The 17,930-nt window shown below is 42.0% G+C and overlaps 1 protein-coding gene across 1 annotated transcript; it reads right to left on the reverse strand.

Annotated features, from left to right (window-relative positions):
• Positions 1-5,761: 5,761 nt before the first annotated feature.
• On the reverse strand, positions 5,762-13,527 carry LOC110750199 (homeobox-leucine zipper protein HDG2-like). The gene is made up of 10 exons (XM_088249260.1): positions 13,507-13,527; positions 8,891-9,075; positions 8,646-8,760; positions 8,107-8,508; positions 7,892-7,993; positions 7,563-7,766; positions 7,256-7,430; positions 6,773-7,044; positions 6,232-6,327; positions 5,762-6,112 (listed from the first exon to the last, which is right to left on the reverse strand). The coding sequence occupies exons 2-10, from the start codon at positions 9,064-9,066 to the stop codon at positions 5,762-5,764; spliced, it is 1,893 nt and encodes a 630-aa protein (XP_088105386.1). The 5' UTR covers positions 9,067-9,075; positions 13,507-13,527.
• Positions 13,528-17,930: the final 4,403 nt, after the last annotated feature.

The raw sequence follows: 17,930 nt of genomic DNA on the forward strand, positions 1-17,930 counted from the left end.
TTCCAATATGACGTGCCATGAACACACCTCAAAAATCGGATCAATTGTTTGGCTACTACCTTTGATCAAATCAACTTTTGATTGGCGTTTCTTTTTACAAATACGTGTGAGTCAATTTTGACTGGTTCACCTCTTCACCAACCAGTGTACTTGATAATATTATAGAGTTATTTACACTAACACCCCTAAAGTTTCTTGTATTTTCACAAAATCCCTTTTCGTTAATTGTTTGTCTAAAGATTGATGATTTCATTTTATAAAAAAAACTTATGCAAATGACAAAATTAACGTCAATGAAATATATACAATATAATCTTAAAAGCCAACCTTGTCATTTGGAGAATTTTTGTGTGTGTATAAAATCATAAATATTACATTGTAAAAATAATTATATAACTCTTTTTTTTTATACAAGCAATATTCTATTTTAATCTAATTTAAAATACGAAAAGGGGATTCGCACTCGAATGAAGAGTGAGAAGTTTATCCGCACTAGCCAACGTGGCAAAGCCGATATTTGCAATAATGATATAACTCTAATTTCATCCATTTATGTCAGCAATTCTGTGCATATTATGGGATTAAAAAAAAAGAAAAAAAAGAAAGAAAGAAACATAACGTAGCAACATGCATGAATAATAGCCGCCAATCCTTGGACTTTGCCAACTGTTTGATAACTCAAAAAGAGAAGGATTGAGGGAGATGGTCATAAATTTGAAGGCAGAGAAAGTGAGAGTTGGGATTGGATAGCGTTGATTTCATGACAAAGCATAAGAAGCAAGCAGCGTGTTGCATTATTTCATTTCGATTGAAAATAAAATCCCACACGTCTCACTTTTTTTTTTTCTTTAAAAAAGTGGACTGTGTTTTTTGTCTCTACCCTAACCCCAACTTGGCAAGCAAATGATGCCCATATTCGTCAGAAATGCATATCTTCTCATCTCATCCCCTACCTTTCCTTATGATACAAGGTTTCTAGGCTAAGATGACAAAACCATTATTTGATTGAAATAAATAATAATAGTTTTGCTCTATGGCGTATGCGTGAAATTAATTATTTGCCTTTCCACCCAATCTCTCTTGTTTTTTTTCAGTATGTCGGGTGTGTCAGAACAAAGATAAAGGTTATCTACAAAAATAATTTATGTATCTTCAAAGAAGGTCTATAAAGAGTCTCCGACGATGATAAAAATAGGGAGATTTACTATTATACCCAATATAATGGCCCAAATTATAAAAAAATCTTACATGAAATAGACTTTAAAACACACACCCAAAGCTCATTTACAATATAACAAAGAGGCTTCGAACTTCCTATAAACTACAAAATTACCATCGATTTCTTAAAACAAGCCCAAACTCAAAACTCCATAAATAAATAAAATAAAATAAAAAACCCAAAACACTCAACAGGGCATCAAAATAATTTAAAATTCAAAATTAAATTCAATGGGGCTAGTTGTCATTTTTGGGGGTTGTGTATAAGAGGGTTTATCTATATCACTATTGCTAAGAATGGGTATATAACTAAATATATATATGGAAAAAAAATCCATAAAAAGCAAAAAGGAAAGAGAAATAGATGCGAGGGTATTGTCTAAATTACCAAGAGAACCAATGTAAAATGGAAATACTAGGCTTGGTTTTAGGGGTCATGATGAGATTTCCTGTTTTTTTCTCTCTTCATAAATATGAGATGAGAGAGGAGGAAGGTTTTTTTTACACTGAAGGGAGGAAGGTGGCTTGCCCATGGGAAGGGGCGGTAAGACCTACAAACCTATCAGATTGGTCTAATGTGAATTTGAATTAGTTTATAATCTGATTATCAGATTTAACTTGCCAATTCATATCTAATAAGTATTGAATTCGGTTTTAGATTGGACTATTGTTAGATTTATGTTGAGACCTAAAAAGGTATTAAATCTTATTAGTAACTTTTTTTTGTCAGAATCTTATTAGTAACATTATTCATATCATTTTAAGACCTATCAGATTTGAATCATAAGAGCATCTACAATCATGTTCTCTATTTTTAAGTTAAAATATAGCTAAAGACACATAAATGCTATTTTCGGAGCTCTCTATAAAATTTGAACTACAATCATACTACCGAGTTTAGGGAGTCATAAATACTATAATTATTTTTTTTATTCAATATAATTGGTTTATCTCTATAAAAAAATAATATAAAAATAGTTAGTATTAATTAAAAGTTTAAAATATGCATAAAACAAAACAGTGTTAAATTATAGGGAACCACAAGGAGTCCTTTCTCTCTTCTCATATTTAGGAGCTCCTAGAGTTCTCCTTATTTTAGGAGGTGGATAGAGAGCATGGTTGGAGTTGTATTTTTCCAATTCCTCCCTAAAATTTGTCTAAGAAAGTGGTTTAGGGAGTCCATTGTAGATGCTCTAATTATATTATCAGATTGAAAATCTAAATTCATATTATATTACATCAGCTTAAAATTCATTCTATTGACTTGTCTAAGTAGGCTCCACATTGAGATGGGCAACTTTCTTCTTCTAGTTTATTTACATTTAAGTTTATTGACTTTTTAGTCGTTTTACTAGGGGATAAACTTGTTCAAAAACCCACCAATTGGCCTAACCCACATATGTGATATTATGGATGTCAATGGGTCGAATCGGGGGTGGCTATGTCATTCCCATCTCCCATTCCCATTAAGTTTTTTCCCCCATCCCCTCCTTCATACCTGCAATATTCATATCGGGGATTTCTCATCCCTACCTTCGTTGGGGAATGAGTTCCCTGACCTGCCCCATTACAGAAGAAAAAATCAATATATAACTACGTTGTTGAAAAAAAAAAAGTACTAAGGCAAGATAATGAATATATATAATATATACTTATAAGACAATATAAGAATGTTTATATATGGACTGTAAGTTAACTAAATAAATAAGTAATGTGGCTTAAGATTTGTATAAACTATATAAATATATAATATAATAATAGAAAATATAAAACTTAGTCAGTACAATCACTTTAATAGCATATTTATATATACTATAATATATATATACCTCATCAAAAATTTAATATATATTCTAAACGGGAAGGGTTTAGGTTGGGGATTAAAATACCATCCCCGCCCCTCCCCGAACACCATACCCAAAAAATTCCCCGTACCCATCCCCATACCCGTTTTTTGTCCTTCATACCCTACCCGTTAGGATCGAATTCCCACGAAGACCCTTACCTGCGGGGAAAATTGCCATCCCTATGTGATATATATTTTTTTTTTTCAAATGCTCTTTGGTATTTTGTAAGATGAATTCTATTTACATTCAATATCTGTCTTAAAAACCCTATCTAAAAGTTTTTTAAAAAGTTGAAAATCTTGCATCTTTTCATAATTATTATAATGTGGGTAGATTTCAAGTGAGTTCGGGGTTAGAGAGTTAGAACTTAGAGGAGGTAAAATGACAGTTGATGTGTTGTGGTTTAATAATATTGTGGTATCCAGTTTGGGTGCTCAAGAAATTGATTTTTTGTTTACGAAGTTAGTAAACCCTTTTATGATAAGGTTATAAATGGGTATTGTTGCGATTTTATTTTAAAGTTTTTTGATGGGTGTCGAGAAACATGTATTGGGTGTAAACAAAGGTGCCTATCCTCTAATTTTCTCAATCGCTCTTATAGGACCCATTTGATATCCTACTTGAATCCAATTTTATAAACTCAAAAATATATTTTAAGTTCAAAGCCCAAAAAACCTGTTTGATAGGCCAATTTTTATAAACTCAAACCCAAAAAAAAATTCAAAAACACCCGCATTATTAAAAACAAAAAAAAGTGAAGTTTTACAGTTTTCTCTCTCTCTCTCTCATCCCTCTGTTGTCTCTCTCTCTCTCATATGGCACCCGATCGGGCTTGTCTCTGCGAACCAATAACCACCAAAACTACCGAAGCAAGTTCAAGCAGCGTCGGGGAGTTGGAGTTGTTGCGCACCACCAAAAATTTTCCTTTCCTTTTGTTAATTTCAATTTGGGGATATTAGGGTTTCTAATTTTATGATTTTTTATTTTTATTTTTTAGATCTTAAAAATAGTTTGGAGTTCAATACCAAACAAGTTTTTAGATCTTAAAATCACTATTTGAAAACTCATGTTTTTTAAAAAAAGAATCATAGTTTTTAGTTTTACTATTTTGAGTAGGATACCAAACAGGGCAACTTCTACTATTATTGCCATTTTCTATAGTGGGCCCATAGGGCATGCTCGTCGACTACCTGCTTAGGTTGGGCCAATTGGATTTTATGGGCTGGCCCAATCTGACTAAGGTTGGGTCACAATAGTCAGCTGGCAATTTATGTGTGGAGAATGTAAATTTGGCATTACCATGTTCATGGGAAGAAGCTACAATGAGGAGTTTAGAGTGAGGGGGCTATTTGAGGAGGCCAATCACACCATCAAAACATTTTAAATGTTTAAGTCCCATGATTTCTTTATATTTGTTGATGGTGAGATTGACCTCCTCAAATAGCCTCCTCACTTGAAACTCCTCATTATAGCCTCCTCGCAGTTCATGTGCTTCCAATTGTTGACTTGGTGGAGCAATATGATCTAGGTCTTGAAACTAAACCAATTTATCTAGGCTAACTCTAGCCTCAAATGCAGGTAAATGCATCATCTCTAAATGCCGAGGTTTGGTATCTTTAATTAGGACGTATATGGGTAACTACAAAAAAAATGGTCTTTTGCGACAAACTTTATTCGATGGCCCCTAAATATCGTCGCAAAAGGACATTTTTTCGACTAAAAAATATTGGCTGTCGGAAATATGTCAATATGATACATTTTATTTCCGACTATTAATGTACCCTCGGAAAAAGTCTTTATGGATGTCAGAAATACATTGTTTTTAGGCGGGAAGCCTTGGCGCCAGATGTATTACCGACAAAACACATGGTCGTCGGAATTGTCGTGGTTATTTCTGAGGGGCGGTTTCTGCCCTTGGAAATAGTCACTTATTTGGGAGGGCAATTATGTGCGGTTAGAAATAATTGCATTTTACCGACGACATGTTTTGCTTGTCGAAAATAGTTGTCGATTTCCGACGAATAATTTTTGTTGTCAGAAGTAAATTTTCATTTCCGATTGCAATTAACCGCTGTCAGAAATAGTTATTATTTGCTATGGCATATAACTTGCATCGGAAAAAGTCGTCGAAAAAATTGCAAGCATGGATTAAAAAAGTATAAGAGAAAAATATATATATATATATATATATATATATATATATATATATATATTTTAATGCCAATAACAACTATATTGAATTTGTAATGCATGGCTCAAATTAAAAGTAACTTAATAAGAAAACGAGCAAATATCCATTGCACAGACGGAATCCTGAATACAAGGTTGAAGAAAAGTGAAAGGAAAGTTCAAATATCCTAAAAATAAGGTCTTAAGCGCTTAATTTGCCTTTAACATTGTTCGAGGAAGTCAAATCCCGAACCCCTAATCTCTTAATTAAGTTACAAATTAAGGATCATGTAAAAATGCGCTCTTGACTTCTCTCTCTCCTCCTGTGTATAAGCCCAAATCCCTTACCACCATCTGTGTCTGTGTTTCTCTCCTTTCACCTTCCTTTCTCCACCCCAAAACACTGCAAAAAAATAAAATAATAATAACACAAATAATTATTAAACGGACCAAACTAAGAATTCGTTGTAACATATGTGACATGTAATTAGTTTACCTAAAAATTAACTGAAGTTATGTCATGAAATTCATGCAGTGTCGCAAGACAATGCAGCTTTGATCCTCTCCACAGTGCAAGCAATCAGATTGTTAACTGTTGCCACCGACCCGAGAGAGAGCTTGGCGGTCGGGGCAGAATCAACCAAAATTTGAAAGGCAACAGTGAGAAGGGAACCACCAGAGCCAGAATCCCCCATGCGTCCTCCATCTGGAAGGATGGCAAAGCCAGAAGGAAGAAGAGCAACATAGTCAGGGTCACTCCCATTTAGTACCACATTCATGGCAACAATGTCCACTGGAGCATAAATCACAAAAGAAGCTGTTTGGTCTGTGCAGCTCTCTTGCAGTATCAGCATGTTGCTCTGGCTTGAATTCGCACTCTACAAAATTAAGTTCATTTTTGAAAAGGGCAAGGTTAATAATTCATCAATTGTGATTAGGAGCAGAATATGGATTAATTAAGAAAATTAAAATAATAATAACAATAAGATCAAGCTACATTTACTCGCAGTAGAGACACGCAATTTCCAGTGTCGTGACCATTAGTAATGTGTGCCATTTCTTGAACAATTCCACCATTGGAAAGAATGTCCCACTGCAACCACAAGTGATGAAGCTCAAGTAATTAGTCGAACCATTTTCTATATGTATTTCATGAATAATTTTAGAATACTAAACTTCCATCTTGGTTTTTCTCGGATTGACCGAAAAGAAAACAAGACCACACATTTTTCCTTTTCTGAAAAACAAATGTTTTCCATATTAGGAGTGCAGTGAAAATCATACACATTTTCCCATTTTAGAAAAATTACTTGAAATGTGCATGTGATTTCCAGATATGCTAATGCTTGTCCACTAATGGTAAGACTTTGTATGCATATGCCATGTAAAGAATGAAACCAACCGAATCCTGGTTCATGTACTAGGTTTGGTACATTATTCTGAGATACATATGTCATGAAGGTCCGTGCAATAATTTGGTTAATTTATTAGATCTGATAGAACATCCTAAGAATTTGAAGGATAATTAATTCACGTACCTCATTACGAGAGTTCTCATCACGGAGGAATTCAAATACCCTTTTGGGAGGAACTGGAAGCCAGAAAGATGTGGCGGCGCTAAGCACAATACCGGGAGGCCTGCCAGGATCATCCACGCTCTTTCGGGTCATCACCCGAACATCATCAGCCCCGGTCCCAGACAGTGTTGTCCATGTGTGAGTGGTTGATGCGCTTACTCCAGCATAGAAGCTTATGACCATCCTTTCAGCCAATTTTAACATGCTTTTTTTGCCTTCTTGATTTGTAATCACTAATTACTCATGCATTTAAAAAAAAATTAAGGCTTAATTAATGAATCCATGTGCATGCACGACATGCTATATTAGACACATGCAATCTTTTAAGAGGACGTCTCTCGTGTTAGACAATACTACAACGTAGAAGAATAGCCCCACACAAAATTTTCTCACCATATATACAGAAAAAAAAAATGGTTACACTGTAAATTATATTGTTCTTACCACCAACATCACCAGTAGGGATGTTTGATGCCAGGGAACTGGCAAGACGTTCACATTGACGGTCCAAGGTAGCGACCCATCGTTTCGCCCCAAATGCGTTGCCAGAGTTAACCAGCTGCTTGTACAGATTGTGAACACCAAGTTCATCTACATTGACATGCTCAACCCATGTAACCTAAAGCACCAAAAGTTTTAAAATTAAATGACAAATAATGTAATGAGTTAAATACATGATGCAAGTCAAATATGAATCAGGGTTGGTATATATATATACACACATAGTGTGTTTAATTATTAATTACATTACCTTTGAGTATCCATTTGGCATTTCTTGGATGAGATATCCAGAGGGCCTTCTTTGGCATGACCTTGGTGCAGGATTAGGGCGCAGAGTGTCCAAGGAGTCATCAACCACAACCCAAGTGCCATCAGCTTGCTGTTTGCAGTACCTCACATAATAACTCTCACGAGTTGGAACAAGCGGTGAGGGTACTTGAAATTCTGCAGTCATCTACCAAATCACAAATAATATATTCAACCCGAACATATAATTAACCACGACAAGATAATGTTATTAAAAATATTTAACGACAAGGGAGAAGATAATAGAATTTTGAAAGTAGATATATATTATACCGCTTGCAAGGCTCCATTGTAATTTCCAGCCACTCCAGTTGACAGCACTTCCAGAGTCATAACTCTTGACACAATCCCAGAAAACATAGTCGACCACTGATTCTAAACAAGATAATAAGTAAAACAAAAAATGATTAGGGTTTATGTGTTATTCCTCTATTTAAAGACATAATTAATATTTGTTCAATGTTGATGACACAAGTAAATAAGCTTACCCCATCCATGAGAATCTCAACAAGGTTGATGTGGTTCATGATAACAACAGCGCTCTCGCGCGAAGCTTCACATTTGAAATGATTGTTTGGTTTTGGAGCAACACGAGGGAATGTTCTGATGTACTCGTCTTCATTGAACACATTGGTGTTGCCATCAAGGCTGGGCATCCACAAGGGTTCACCCATTTGAGCCATTTTGATTAGCTCTTCCATGGCTGCCACTGCAATCTCGATTATCAGTTGCTTCTCTGCCTCGTCGAATGACATCCCTCCGATAGCTGTCGGGCCACCGCAATTGGGGCAAGAGGCACTGCCTAGGGCTTCTCTGTACCTCATGTTATCGGCACGAAGCTTTTCATTTTCATTACGAAGTTGTGTGTTCTCATGAAGCTTGTGCTGAGTCTGTCAAAAAACATTAAAGAACAAACAAGAAAAAGTTAAGCAACTAATAAATTTAACAAAGAAAAATAAATAAAACAAAGTTGTGTATATTAAACCCATTTTAATTAAGAATGTGTCATGAACAAAACATTATATACCTTCGTTTGGGAGCGCTTATTTTGAAACCAATATTTCACTTGTAATGGTTCCAAACCTAATTCCCGGCTCAGTTCCTTCCTCTTCTTGTAATCTGGGTGGGGACACTTGAAGAAACTAAATAAGAATATCCGGAAAAAAAAAAACATAACATTAATTCAAGGTTAAATTTTTTTTAAAAAAAGGACCATTATGAACTCATTAACAAGAGCTTGTTTAGGGAGATGTGAGCTTAAATACTACTCACGCTTCCATTTCTTGGATCTGATTCTGAGTGTGGCGGTGACGCTTCTTTTTCGTGCAAGGATCTTGGTCGTCACCGGATTTGGTAGCGCTATCAAAGTCATCGTCTCTGATTCGAGCAATGTCGTTCTCGGATGTGTTTGGGGCCATGTCCAACGGGTGCAGATGGCCAGCTTCCATCAAGTTTGGCTCAGAGAGCTTAAATTAAATAGGCCACATTTGTGCTTATTTCTGATAAAACACGAATAATGGTGCTAAATACTTTGTAAAAAATTATTATATTAATTTATTAAATATTAAAAAAATAAAAATGAAAAACCCATCTCACGTCGTCCCCATCTTCTTCCCCAAAGCCCAGCACCTCCATCTTCCCCACCATCTCCTTAGCGCCACCCATCTCCACCCCACCCTCTCCTCACCACCTCCCCATATTCTCTTCCTTCTCTCTCCCTCTTTTTCTCTCTTCCCCAATCTCTCTTCAAACAAAACCAAGCCCTTGCAAGTTTTGGCTACGGTAAGAACACCCTCAAGGCCATGGCAAGCATTGGCCATTATACTAAATTTGGGTTTGTTTCTATTTTTTTTGTAAGAAGTTTTTGCCTTTTTATTTATATCATAAATCTGGGATATTTATACCATTTCAACTTTACTACCATTACTGTTAATAGTTTTTTTCTTATATTTTTCTTTTTGTCCATACCATTGTTGACTCACTTAGATTTAGATTTTTTGTGTTTTGAAGGTGATTATCTGCTACTTTTTTTTTTTGGACGAAAATTATCTGCTACTTAGGTCTGGAGTTTTTTGTTTGTTTGTCTGCTCTTGAAATTGAAGTCTCAAAGCGTGATAAGGTTGAAGGTGTGATTTTTATTTTTTTATTTTTTTTACTCTTTAGTTGTATTGAAATATTGTCTCCTACAATTTTAATGTGATTATACTTTTTTTTGGGTGTATGTGCAGGTTTGATGGAGGACACATAACTTTTATTTAGGTTTGATTTTTCTTATGGGTCGTTGTTCATACAAAATACACAACCGTTTAAATTGGTTTTTTTTGTGTACTATGTTTCTTTTTTGGGTATTTTTGGTAGTGATGCTGGACGGGTATGGGAGGTGTTGTTTAAGAAACAGAGGGAGAAAGTAGGTGGCGGTGGTGCTCTGAGAGAGAGAGAGAAGGTGGTTTAGGTTTTTTTTTGTAATCAATTTTTTTTTTTCATAAATAAATACTTTGGGCACAAATGAATAATTGGTGTGCATGTATAAAAGTGAAATCAGATGCAGCAGTAATGTGTCAGAACAACTACTTCCGTGCTCAAAAGTATTGAGCAAAGGACACGAAAGAAGTAAATTTGTGCTTAATGAACAATGGAAACTCCTATATAGAAAACCGACCAATTTGTTGTGGTTGCACCGTGGCTGTTAACATAGAGCACGAATAATTGTGCCTTTTACACTAAAAAGCACAAATAATATTGGTACCCAAAGCCTGATATTGTAGTAGTGTTATATGCCAGCCGACATGTCTCTTTATCTTGTACTTTTTCATTTGTTTAATATTACTTTGATAAAAACAACAAATAAAACTAATAACATTTCATCATGTTGTCTCTAATATAATATTAATAACCTAATAAAAAAACAATATAGGGGTATATCTCTTCTCTCATGGCACAGACAATTACGGCCTCATTGAAAGTAGAGACGACTTCTTGAACGCGTCCGTGCACGTCGCGACAAATGGTTTGGGGACGGTTGAAGCTGTAATTGCTAGGGTTTCTCTAAATTAGAAGCGAAGGAAAGAGAGAGAGGAAAGAAGAAAGAGAGAAAAAAAAAAAAAACACAAGGAATTCAAGCATTAGGAAAATGTAGCAAATTTATGATGACATTGAAGGTTAGTGCAAGTGTAAATAAGGGCGAAGTTCATACCTTGAAATGCAAAATGACTCACAGACTCTCTAATGATAAAGAAATTTGGGCTAGTGCCAGTGCGCTGTCAAATGGAACCCTAAAAATGATTCAAACATGTCACCTTTGAAGAGTCCAAGTTCACAATGAAAAGAAGGAGAGGCCAAGAGTGGCTTCGACAGAATCACAAACACATATTCAAAAGTGGCTTTGACACCAAATTTACCTGAGTCCAAACAACTAGAGATTTCACATGTTGACGCCAAAAAGTGGTTCTCTGACTTTGAGGGTCAACTTAGTAAATTTGTATCTTCGGTATCCTTGATACCTCGGTAGTCTACGTAATCTGCAATATGAGCAAATGCACGGTAAGACCTAGGGCACCGGTGTGGTACCGGCCAAAGGCTCTCCGATGCTTAAGTAAGTTCGGGAATAGAAAGTTCAACTGACAGATCAATAGGCTTGTATGCCGTAAGTTCTGATTACCTCCATTTTGGGATAGTTGGCCTCCTTTTATAGCTCTTGGGAGGTGTGCATTTTGTTGATTATTTCGATGTGGGACTGTGGGCGTCGCTTGGGAGCGCGCCACGTGTCCCAGGAGAGGGCGTTGCCCTAATGGAGAGATCGGTAGGTAGGGTGCCGAGAGCGCCTCTGACCAAGCCCAATTTCCTCCACGTGTCTTGCCCTTATTGGCTGTTTATTTTGGGTGTAAACAAGAGTCCCCCAAGTTCTCGAGCGAGATTTCTCGGTCGGGGACTTGTATGTCCTTCGGTAATCACTCGGTTAATCTACCGTTCGGTAGTCTGTCAGGGAGGCGCGCTGGGGCCTTGTCCTGGTGCCGATCGATTTCAAAGACTTGCCCAGAAACTCAAGAGTCGCCACTTCGAGGGTTACCGTTCGGCAGGTCTTAGTATGTTTAAAGGGTTCCGAGAGATGCTTGCCGATGCCCTGTTAACTTGGGCGAGTTTTGATTTTCTCATGCGTCTCACGCACAGTGGAGGGTAATGATGGGACAGAATGACGCTTCGTCTTCTGCACCCAGCGTGCTGTCAGAAGTTCCACCCAGCGCACGACACGTGGCGTGTCTAATCACGCGGAGCGGCGCCATTAATGCGCCGTTTGGTCTTTCGAGGCATACCGTTGCGACTTTCGCCCCATAAATAGAGGGAGTCTCTGAGGTGAAGCTCATTTTGCGTTTGTGAGTGAGGCGAGAGCTCTGTCCAGGCGATTTCTGACGAAGGCGAACGGTAACACAGGCGATTTCCGGCGTGAGCAGACGGCAATACAGGCGATTTCCGGCAACATCAAACGGTACAAGAACTAATTCGAGCCTTTTACTTCCAACACACAAGGTACCGTTCGGTAACTTTGCAATTTTCATTTCTTCTTCCCATTGCGCATACGTCCTTCCATGGTTTGAACTAGACTAGAACTTTATGCAAGTGGGATGTGGTTCGGTAGTCTAGTTGCCATAGGTAGAGACGTAGGCATCGGTAGGATAGTCCCCTGTATGGCCCTTAGTTTCCTTCCGTTGTTTTTGTAGATGTCTGATAGCGAGTCAGGATTCGAGAGCGAGCCCAACGCGTTCGAGAACGAGTCTCCAGATAGGAGAAGGGCTACCGACAGTGAGGAGTCGGGGTTTGATACCGATAGCGATAGTGGTTCAGAGGTGGAAGTAGTTGGCGAGAGGGTTAGACCTGCGCCCACCCATGGAATCGGTAAGGGGCTCATGACCAGTCAGCCCCTGCCGTTGGCTGTTGTTTATAGTGATGGTCGGCAGGCTGGGTTGAGCCAGCGTCCCGAACCTCAAGCGGAAGACGCCCGGATGCCGGAGGCATCTTCCAGTCACCGTGAAGAGGCTTCTACTTCTGGCCGTGAGGAGACTTCTGAGCCAGTCACCCTACCGAGGATGACAATAGTGAGCAGAGGGAATCAAAGGATACCGATGGGGGTACCGAGGGAGCAGCTCTTTGACGTAGATTACCTACCGCCCAATAAGTTGACCTACCGAGAGCTGGAGAGGATTAGGGCGGAGTATAGGATTCCCACTTCGGTAGGGATGAGGATCCCGAGCCCTACCGAATCCCTGAGCGACCCTGAGGACGGTGAGGTTGCGTTCTTCACCGACGTCCTTCAGCAGGGCGTCAGGCTGCCGTTGCAGCCTCCAGTTCAACGGATCCTGGCCCAGATTGGGTATGCTCCAGGGCAGTTCAATCCGATTGGGGGTTGTAACGGTATTCGGTCTCGCCGGTGAAGAAGGGCCTTCATACGAGCAGTTCTCCCACCTGTACAGTATTACCAAGTCTAAGAGTGCCGACCACGGTGGCTGGGTTCAGGCGAACTGTCTCAAGGCTTCCGAAAGGGGCCACTTTTTGAATGCCGTGCCGACTTCTCAGAAGTCTTGGAGGAATCGGCGAGTGCTGCTTTCTGGCGATTGGGAATCGCCCTCTGGAGTGCCCGTGCGCTTTCACATTCCCACCACCTTTCTGATTGCCGGTAGGTCGCCACCATGCCGATAGGGAGACCACCCTCTTTCTTTTTGTTGTTCAGAAGACTAACTCATTTTGTTATTTCTGCAGGCAAACTGAAGCAGCCAACGGCAACCCAATCAGAGCTTCGGCAGATCGATACGGTGAGGCTGAAAGTTCCTGCCGGTGACAGGGAGTACCCACAGTTCCTCTTCACCGAGAACCTTGTCAGAGCCAGTCTTGCGAACCCTGCCGAGAGTAAGTGCACTTGAGCTTTCTTTTTTTCTTTTTTTTTTCTTTTTTTTTTTTTTTTTTTTTTTTTTGCTAACGCCTCCGTTCCGTCTTTGCAGTGTCTGACGCCAGGAAGAGTGCCGAGGCGAAGAAAATGTCCGAGACCTCGAAGCGGCGCCTCGGGGTGATTGCAAAGGGGAAAAAACAGAAAAGGCATCCCGAGGCCTCGACGGAGAGGGTCTCGGAGGCAGTTCCTGAGGAGCAGCCCCTTGGCGAACGGCAAAGGCAACGCCCTGCCGAGCCTACGAGCAGAAGGACGCCTGTCAACGAGCCGGCACCTGCTTCGAACCAGGGTGCCGATGCTACTTCGTCCAAGGCGTCCGGGAAACGGCCCGTGACGGTGGACCTGGATGCCGCTTCGACTCCCAAGCGGGTCCGACTTACCGATTCCCTGAGGGCTGTCTTCGCGGTCGAGGACGAGGAGGGCCCTACCGAAGCGGTGACACTTGCCTGTCCATCCAAGACAGTTCAGTTTGCGAACCACATGATCCTGGGTTCGCAGATGGACCTGTCTGAGATTGACGAGTTGCCGAAGAGGGCTCTTCGGGAAGAGGCGGGGCGCGCCTTCCGTCTCCAGGCCACGGTATCCTTCTGATTCCCATTGTGTTCTTGTTTTTGTTATGCTTTGTTCGGTACTAACTTGTGGCTTTACCTTTCAGGCGTCGATGGACATGTGGCTGTGCATGAGGAGGGCGATCAATGCTGTCGAGCGCGCCAAACGGCTATACGAGGATGGCCGTTCCAAGGTTGCCGAAGCAGCCAAGGCCCTCCAGGACCACGCCAACCTCGTGCAGGACATGCACGCTGCCGAACGGCAGATCCAAGCGCACCAGGCGAAGCTTGCCGAGATGCGCGAGGCTTTGGATGGCGCCGAGCAGGCGGCCAGGGATGCCGAAGGAGCGAAGGCGGCGGCGCGGACGGCACTGGAGGCGTCCGAGAGGTCGAAGGCAGCGGAGATAGAGGCTGCCGTTAACGAAGCTATCGGGGGATACCGTTCCTCCTCTGAGTTCACCTCTTTGGTGGATAATGAGGTGGCTTCGGAAATGGCGGACCTCATCTACCGTTTCAAGCGGTTTAATCCGGGCCAGAAGCTGAACCTGAACTTTACTGCCGATCCTCCTCCCCTACCGGAAGGCATCACAGAGGAGATGATCGAAGAATATGAGGGGGAAGATGCCCCTGAGGATGCCGAAGGTCCGGATGCCGAGGATGCCCCTGACGCGACCGTCGAAGCCGCGGTTGAGGCTACCGAAGACCAGGGAGATCGTACTGCCGAGGCTTGAGCTATATTTTTGTAATAAGTTTTTGTATTTTGATTACCGTTGGTAAAATTTCCGAACACATTAATGCCGAGGGCATTTTTAATTTGAAGTAATTTGCCTTTTCAGACTTGTGTGTTTTTTGTTAATTGCACTTTGAATTCTTATCCATGCTTGTTACTGCCGTAGGCTAATAACTGTAGGATAATTACTGATTGGGCCGTTGGCCATTTAGGAGTTGGTTTGCCTTGGATTTAACCAAAGTGCCCTTACCTTCGGTATACAAACCAAAGCATTGGTAGGAACAAGGTCCCACAAAGCCTTTCGCCTATGGAAATGCCGTGGGCACGTCTAGGATACCGTATAGCCTTGTAGTCCTTGCGCGATGAGAATACCGTAGGCAATTCTAGGGCGTTGTACTGCCGTAAGCTCGTACATACTGTATTAACTTGGAATGAAAATTGACAAGCTAAATTGGAATCGGCAGTAAGCATGTAGTGGTCTACTTTTAGTTGCCGTAGGCAATGTTACTGGGGCTCATTTTGGTGAGCCCTACCGAAACAATTTTTTTTTTTTTGAACGGATACCGCTAGGATGTTACGTTCCGAACGCATGGAACTGGATAATCTCGTTTTATTTATATATGCCGTAGGCAAAAATACAAATTCCTCCCTGCCGTTGGCTAGGGGGCTTTATTTAAAATAACTTTTGAGATGGTCCACATTCCATGGGTGACCGAGGGTCTTCCCATCTGTGCCTCGGAGCCTGTAAGTACCGGAACGTAGGATGCCGATGACTTCGTAAGGTCCTTCCCAAGAAGGTCCGAGGGTTCCTTCCGTTGGGTTTTTGATTGCAAGCGAAACCTTGCGCATGACCCAGTCCCCGATTCTGAAGGAACGCGGTTTGACCCTTGAGTCGTAGTACCGAGAGACGCGCTGTTTGTAAGCTTCATTCCGAAGGTTGGCCACCGTTCGCCGTTCTTCGATTAAATCCAGGCTTAACGCGAGTGCTGCCTCGTTAGCCTTCGGCTCGAAGCTTTCCGTTCGGTAAGAAGACTCACCGATCTCAACTGGGACAACGGCTTCTGAGCCGAATGCAAGGCTGAAGGGAGTTTCCCCTGTGGAGGTTCGGTAGGATGTTCGTATGGCCCACAGAGCTTCGGGAAGCTTCTCCGGCCAAGCGCCCTTGGCACTGTTGAGTTGCCGTTTCAAGAGTTTCTTGATGATCTTATTTACGGCCTCAACCTGGCCGTTCGATTGAGGGTGAGCTGGCGAGGCGTAGAACAGGTTGATTTTGAGGCGAGTGCAGAACTGCCTGAAGAGCGCCGAATCGAACTGCCTGCCGTTATCAGTGATCATGGCGTAGGGAATGCCGAAGCGGCAACATATGTTGGTCCAGACAAACTCTTCAACTCTAGCTGCCGTTATGGTGGCTAAGGCTTCGGCTTCAACCCATTTCGTGAAGTAGTCCACGGCAACGATTGCGTATTTGACCTGTCCTTTGCCTTGTGGCATTGGCCCAATTAGGTCGAGTCCCCATTGGGCGAATGGCCATGGGCTTACGATAGGCGTGAGGGGTTCGGCAGGTAGGTGCGGGATGTTACCGAACCTCTGGCATTTGTCGCACTTCTTTACCATCGCGATTGCATCCCTGTGCATGGATGGCCAATAGTAGCCCTGCCGAAAGGCTTTGTGGGCCAGGGATTTAGAACCGGAGTGATCGCCGCAGACACCACTGTGGATCTCCCGAAGGACATATTCGCCCTGCTCTTCGGTGATGCATTTCATGTAGGGGGTCGAGTAGCCACGTTTGTACAGAATGTCGTTGATGACAATGTACCTCGTCGATCGGTAGCGCAGCTGTCTGGCCTTGGCCTTATCTGTAGGGAGGGTACCGTTCGTTAGGTAAGCATGAATAGGCGACATCCATGTATCGTTGTACTCTACAGCGCAGATCTCGGCAGTGGCGGTGCTCGGAAGGGCCAGTATCTCGACGGGGATCTTTCGACCCACTTTGTCGTTGATTGCCGAAGCCAGTCTGGCGAGGGCGTCGGCATGACTGTTCTCGTTCCTCGGTATCTGCCGAATCTCGTACGCCTGGAACTTGTTTAGCAGTTGGTGTGCTGCCGTAAGGTATGCTGTCATGGACGCGTCTTTAGCTGCGAAGTCGGCAGTCACCTGGTTCACTATTAGCTGCGAGTCGCTGTAGATGCTGATCTGAATTGCCCCCATGCTTCTGGCGAGCCGTAGGCCAGCCAAAAGTGCCTCGTATTCGGCTTCGTTGTTGGACGTTCGGAAGCCAAACCTGATGGCATATTCAATTTTGGCTCCATCGGGAGCGGTGAGTACCAGACCTGCTCCGCATCCTTGTTGGTTTGCCGAACCGTCAACGTGCAGGATCCAGAAAGGAGTTGACTGGTCGACACGACTGCCGTTCGGTAGGCCTTCCAGTGGAGGGTTTTTCTCAGTTTCCGAAGTCTCCGAAGGTGTCAGCTCAGCGATGAAGTCTGCTACGGCTTGTCCCTTTTTGGCAGGCCTAGGTTTGAACTGCACGTCGAATTCTCCTAGCTCGATCGCCCATTTTACCAGTCTTCCGGATGTTTCTGGTTTTTGAAAAACTTGCCGAATGGGCTGATTGGTCAGAACGATGATGGTGTGGGCCTGAAAATAGGGCCTTAACCGCCGGGCAGAAACGACCAAAGCTAAAGCCAGCTGCTCGAGTGGGGGGTACCGAGACTCTGCCCCCTGAAGGGCCTTACTGACGTAGAAGATCGGCAGCTCTGCCTTCTCTGGGATCCGTATCAGTACTGAACTGACGGCAGTGCGGGATACCGACAGATATAGAGAGAGCGTTTCTCCAGGGAGGGGTTTTGACAGTAGCGGTGCTCGGCCCATGTAGTCCTTCAAGTCTTGAAACGCCTTATCGCATTCGGCAGTCCACTCTATATGGTGTTTGCCCCCTTTCAAGGCTTTGAAGAACGGTGCACATTTGTCTGTAGCTTTGGAGATGAAGCGAGTGAGGGCTGCCACTCGTCCGGTAAGGCTCTGGATGTCCTTTTGTGTCTTCGGTACCTCCATGTTGATTATGGCTTTGATTTTATCGGGGTTTGCCTCAATACCCCT

Source organism: Prunus avium, chromosome 2 (assembly GCF_965620075.1).
Source record: "Prunus avium chromosome 2, drPruAviu1.hap1.1, whole genome shotgun sequence".
Taxonomy (NCBI): domain Eukaryota; kingdom Viridiplantae; phylum Streptophyta; class Magnoliopsida; order Rosales; family Rosaceae; genus Prunus; species Prunus avium.

Bases quoted from the DNA above. Each gene is read 5' to 3' on its own strand.
- LOC110750199 (XM_088249260.1), bottom strand. From the start codon at position 9,066: ATGGAAGCTGGCCATCTGCACCCGTTGGACATGGCCCCAAACACATCC. The intron at 7,045-7,255 runs GTAAGAACAATA...ATGAGTAATTAG, and splicing joins CCCTACTGGTGATGTTGGTG to TGATTACAAATCAAGAAGGC. The intron at 6,328-6,772 runs GTACGTGAATTA...TTGTGGTTGCAG, and splicing joins ATGAGAACTCTCGTAATGAG to TGGGACATTCTTTCCAATGG.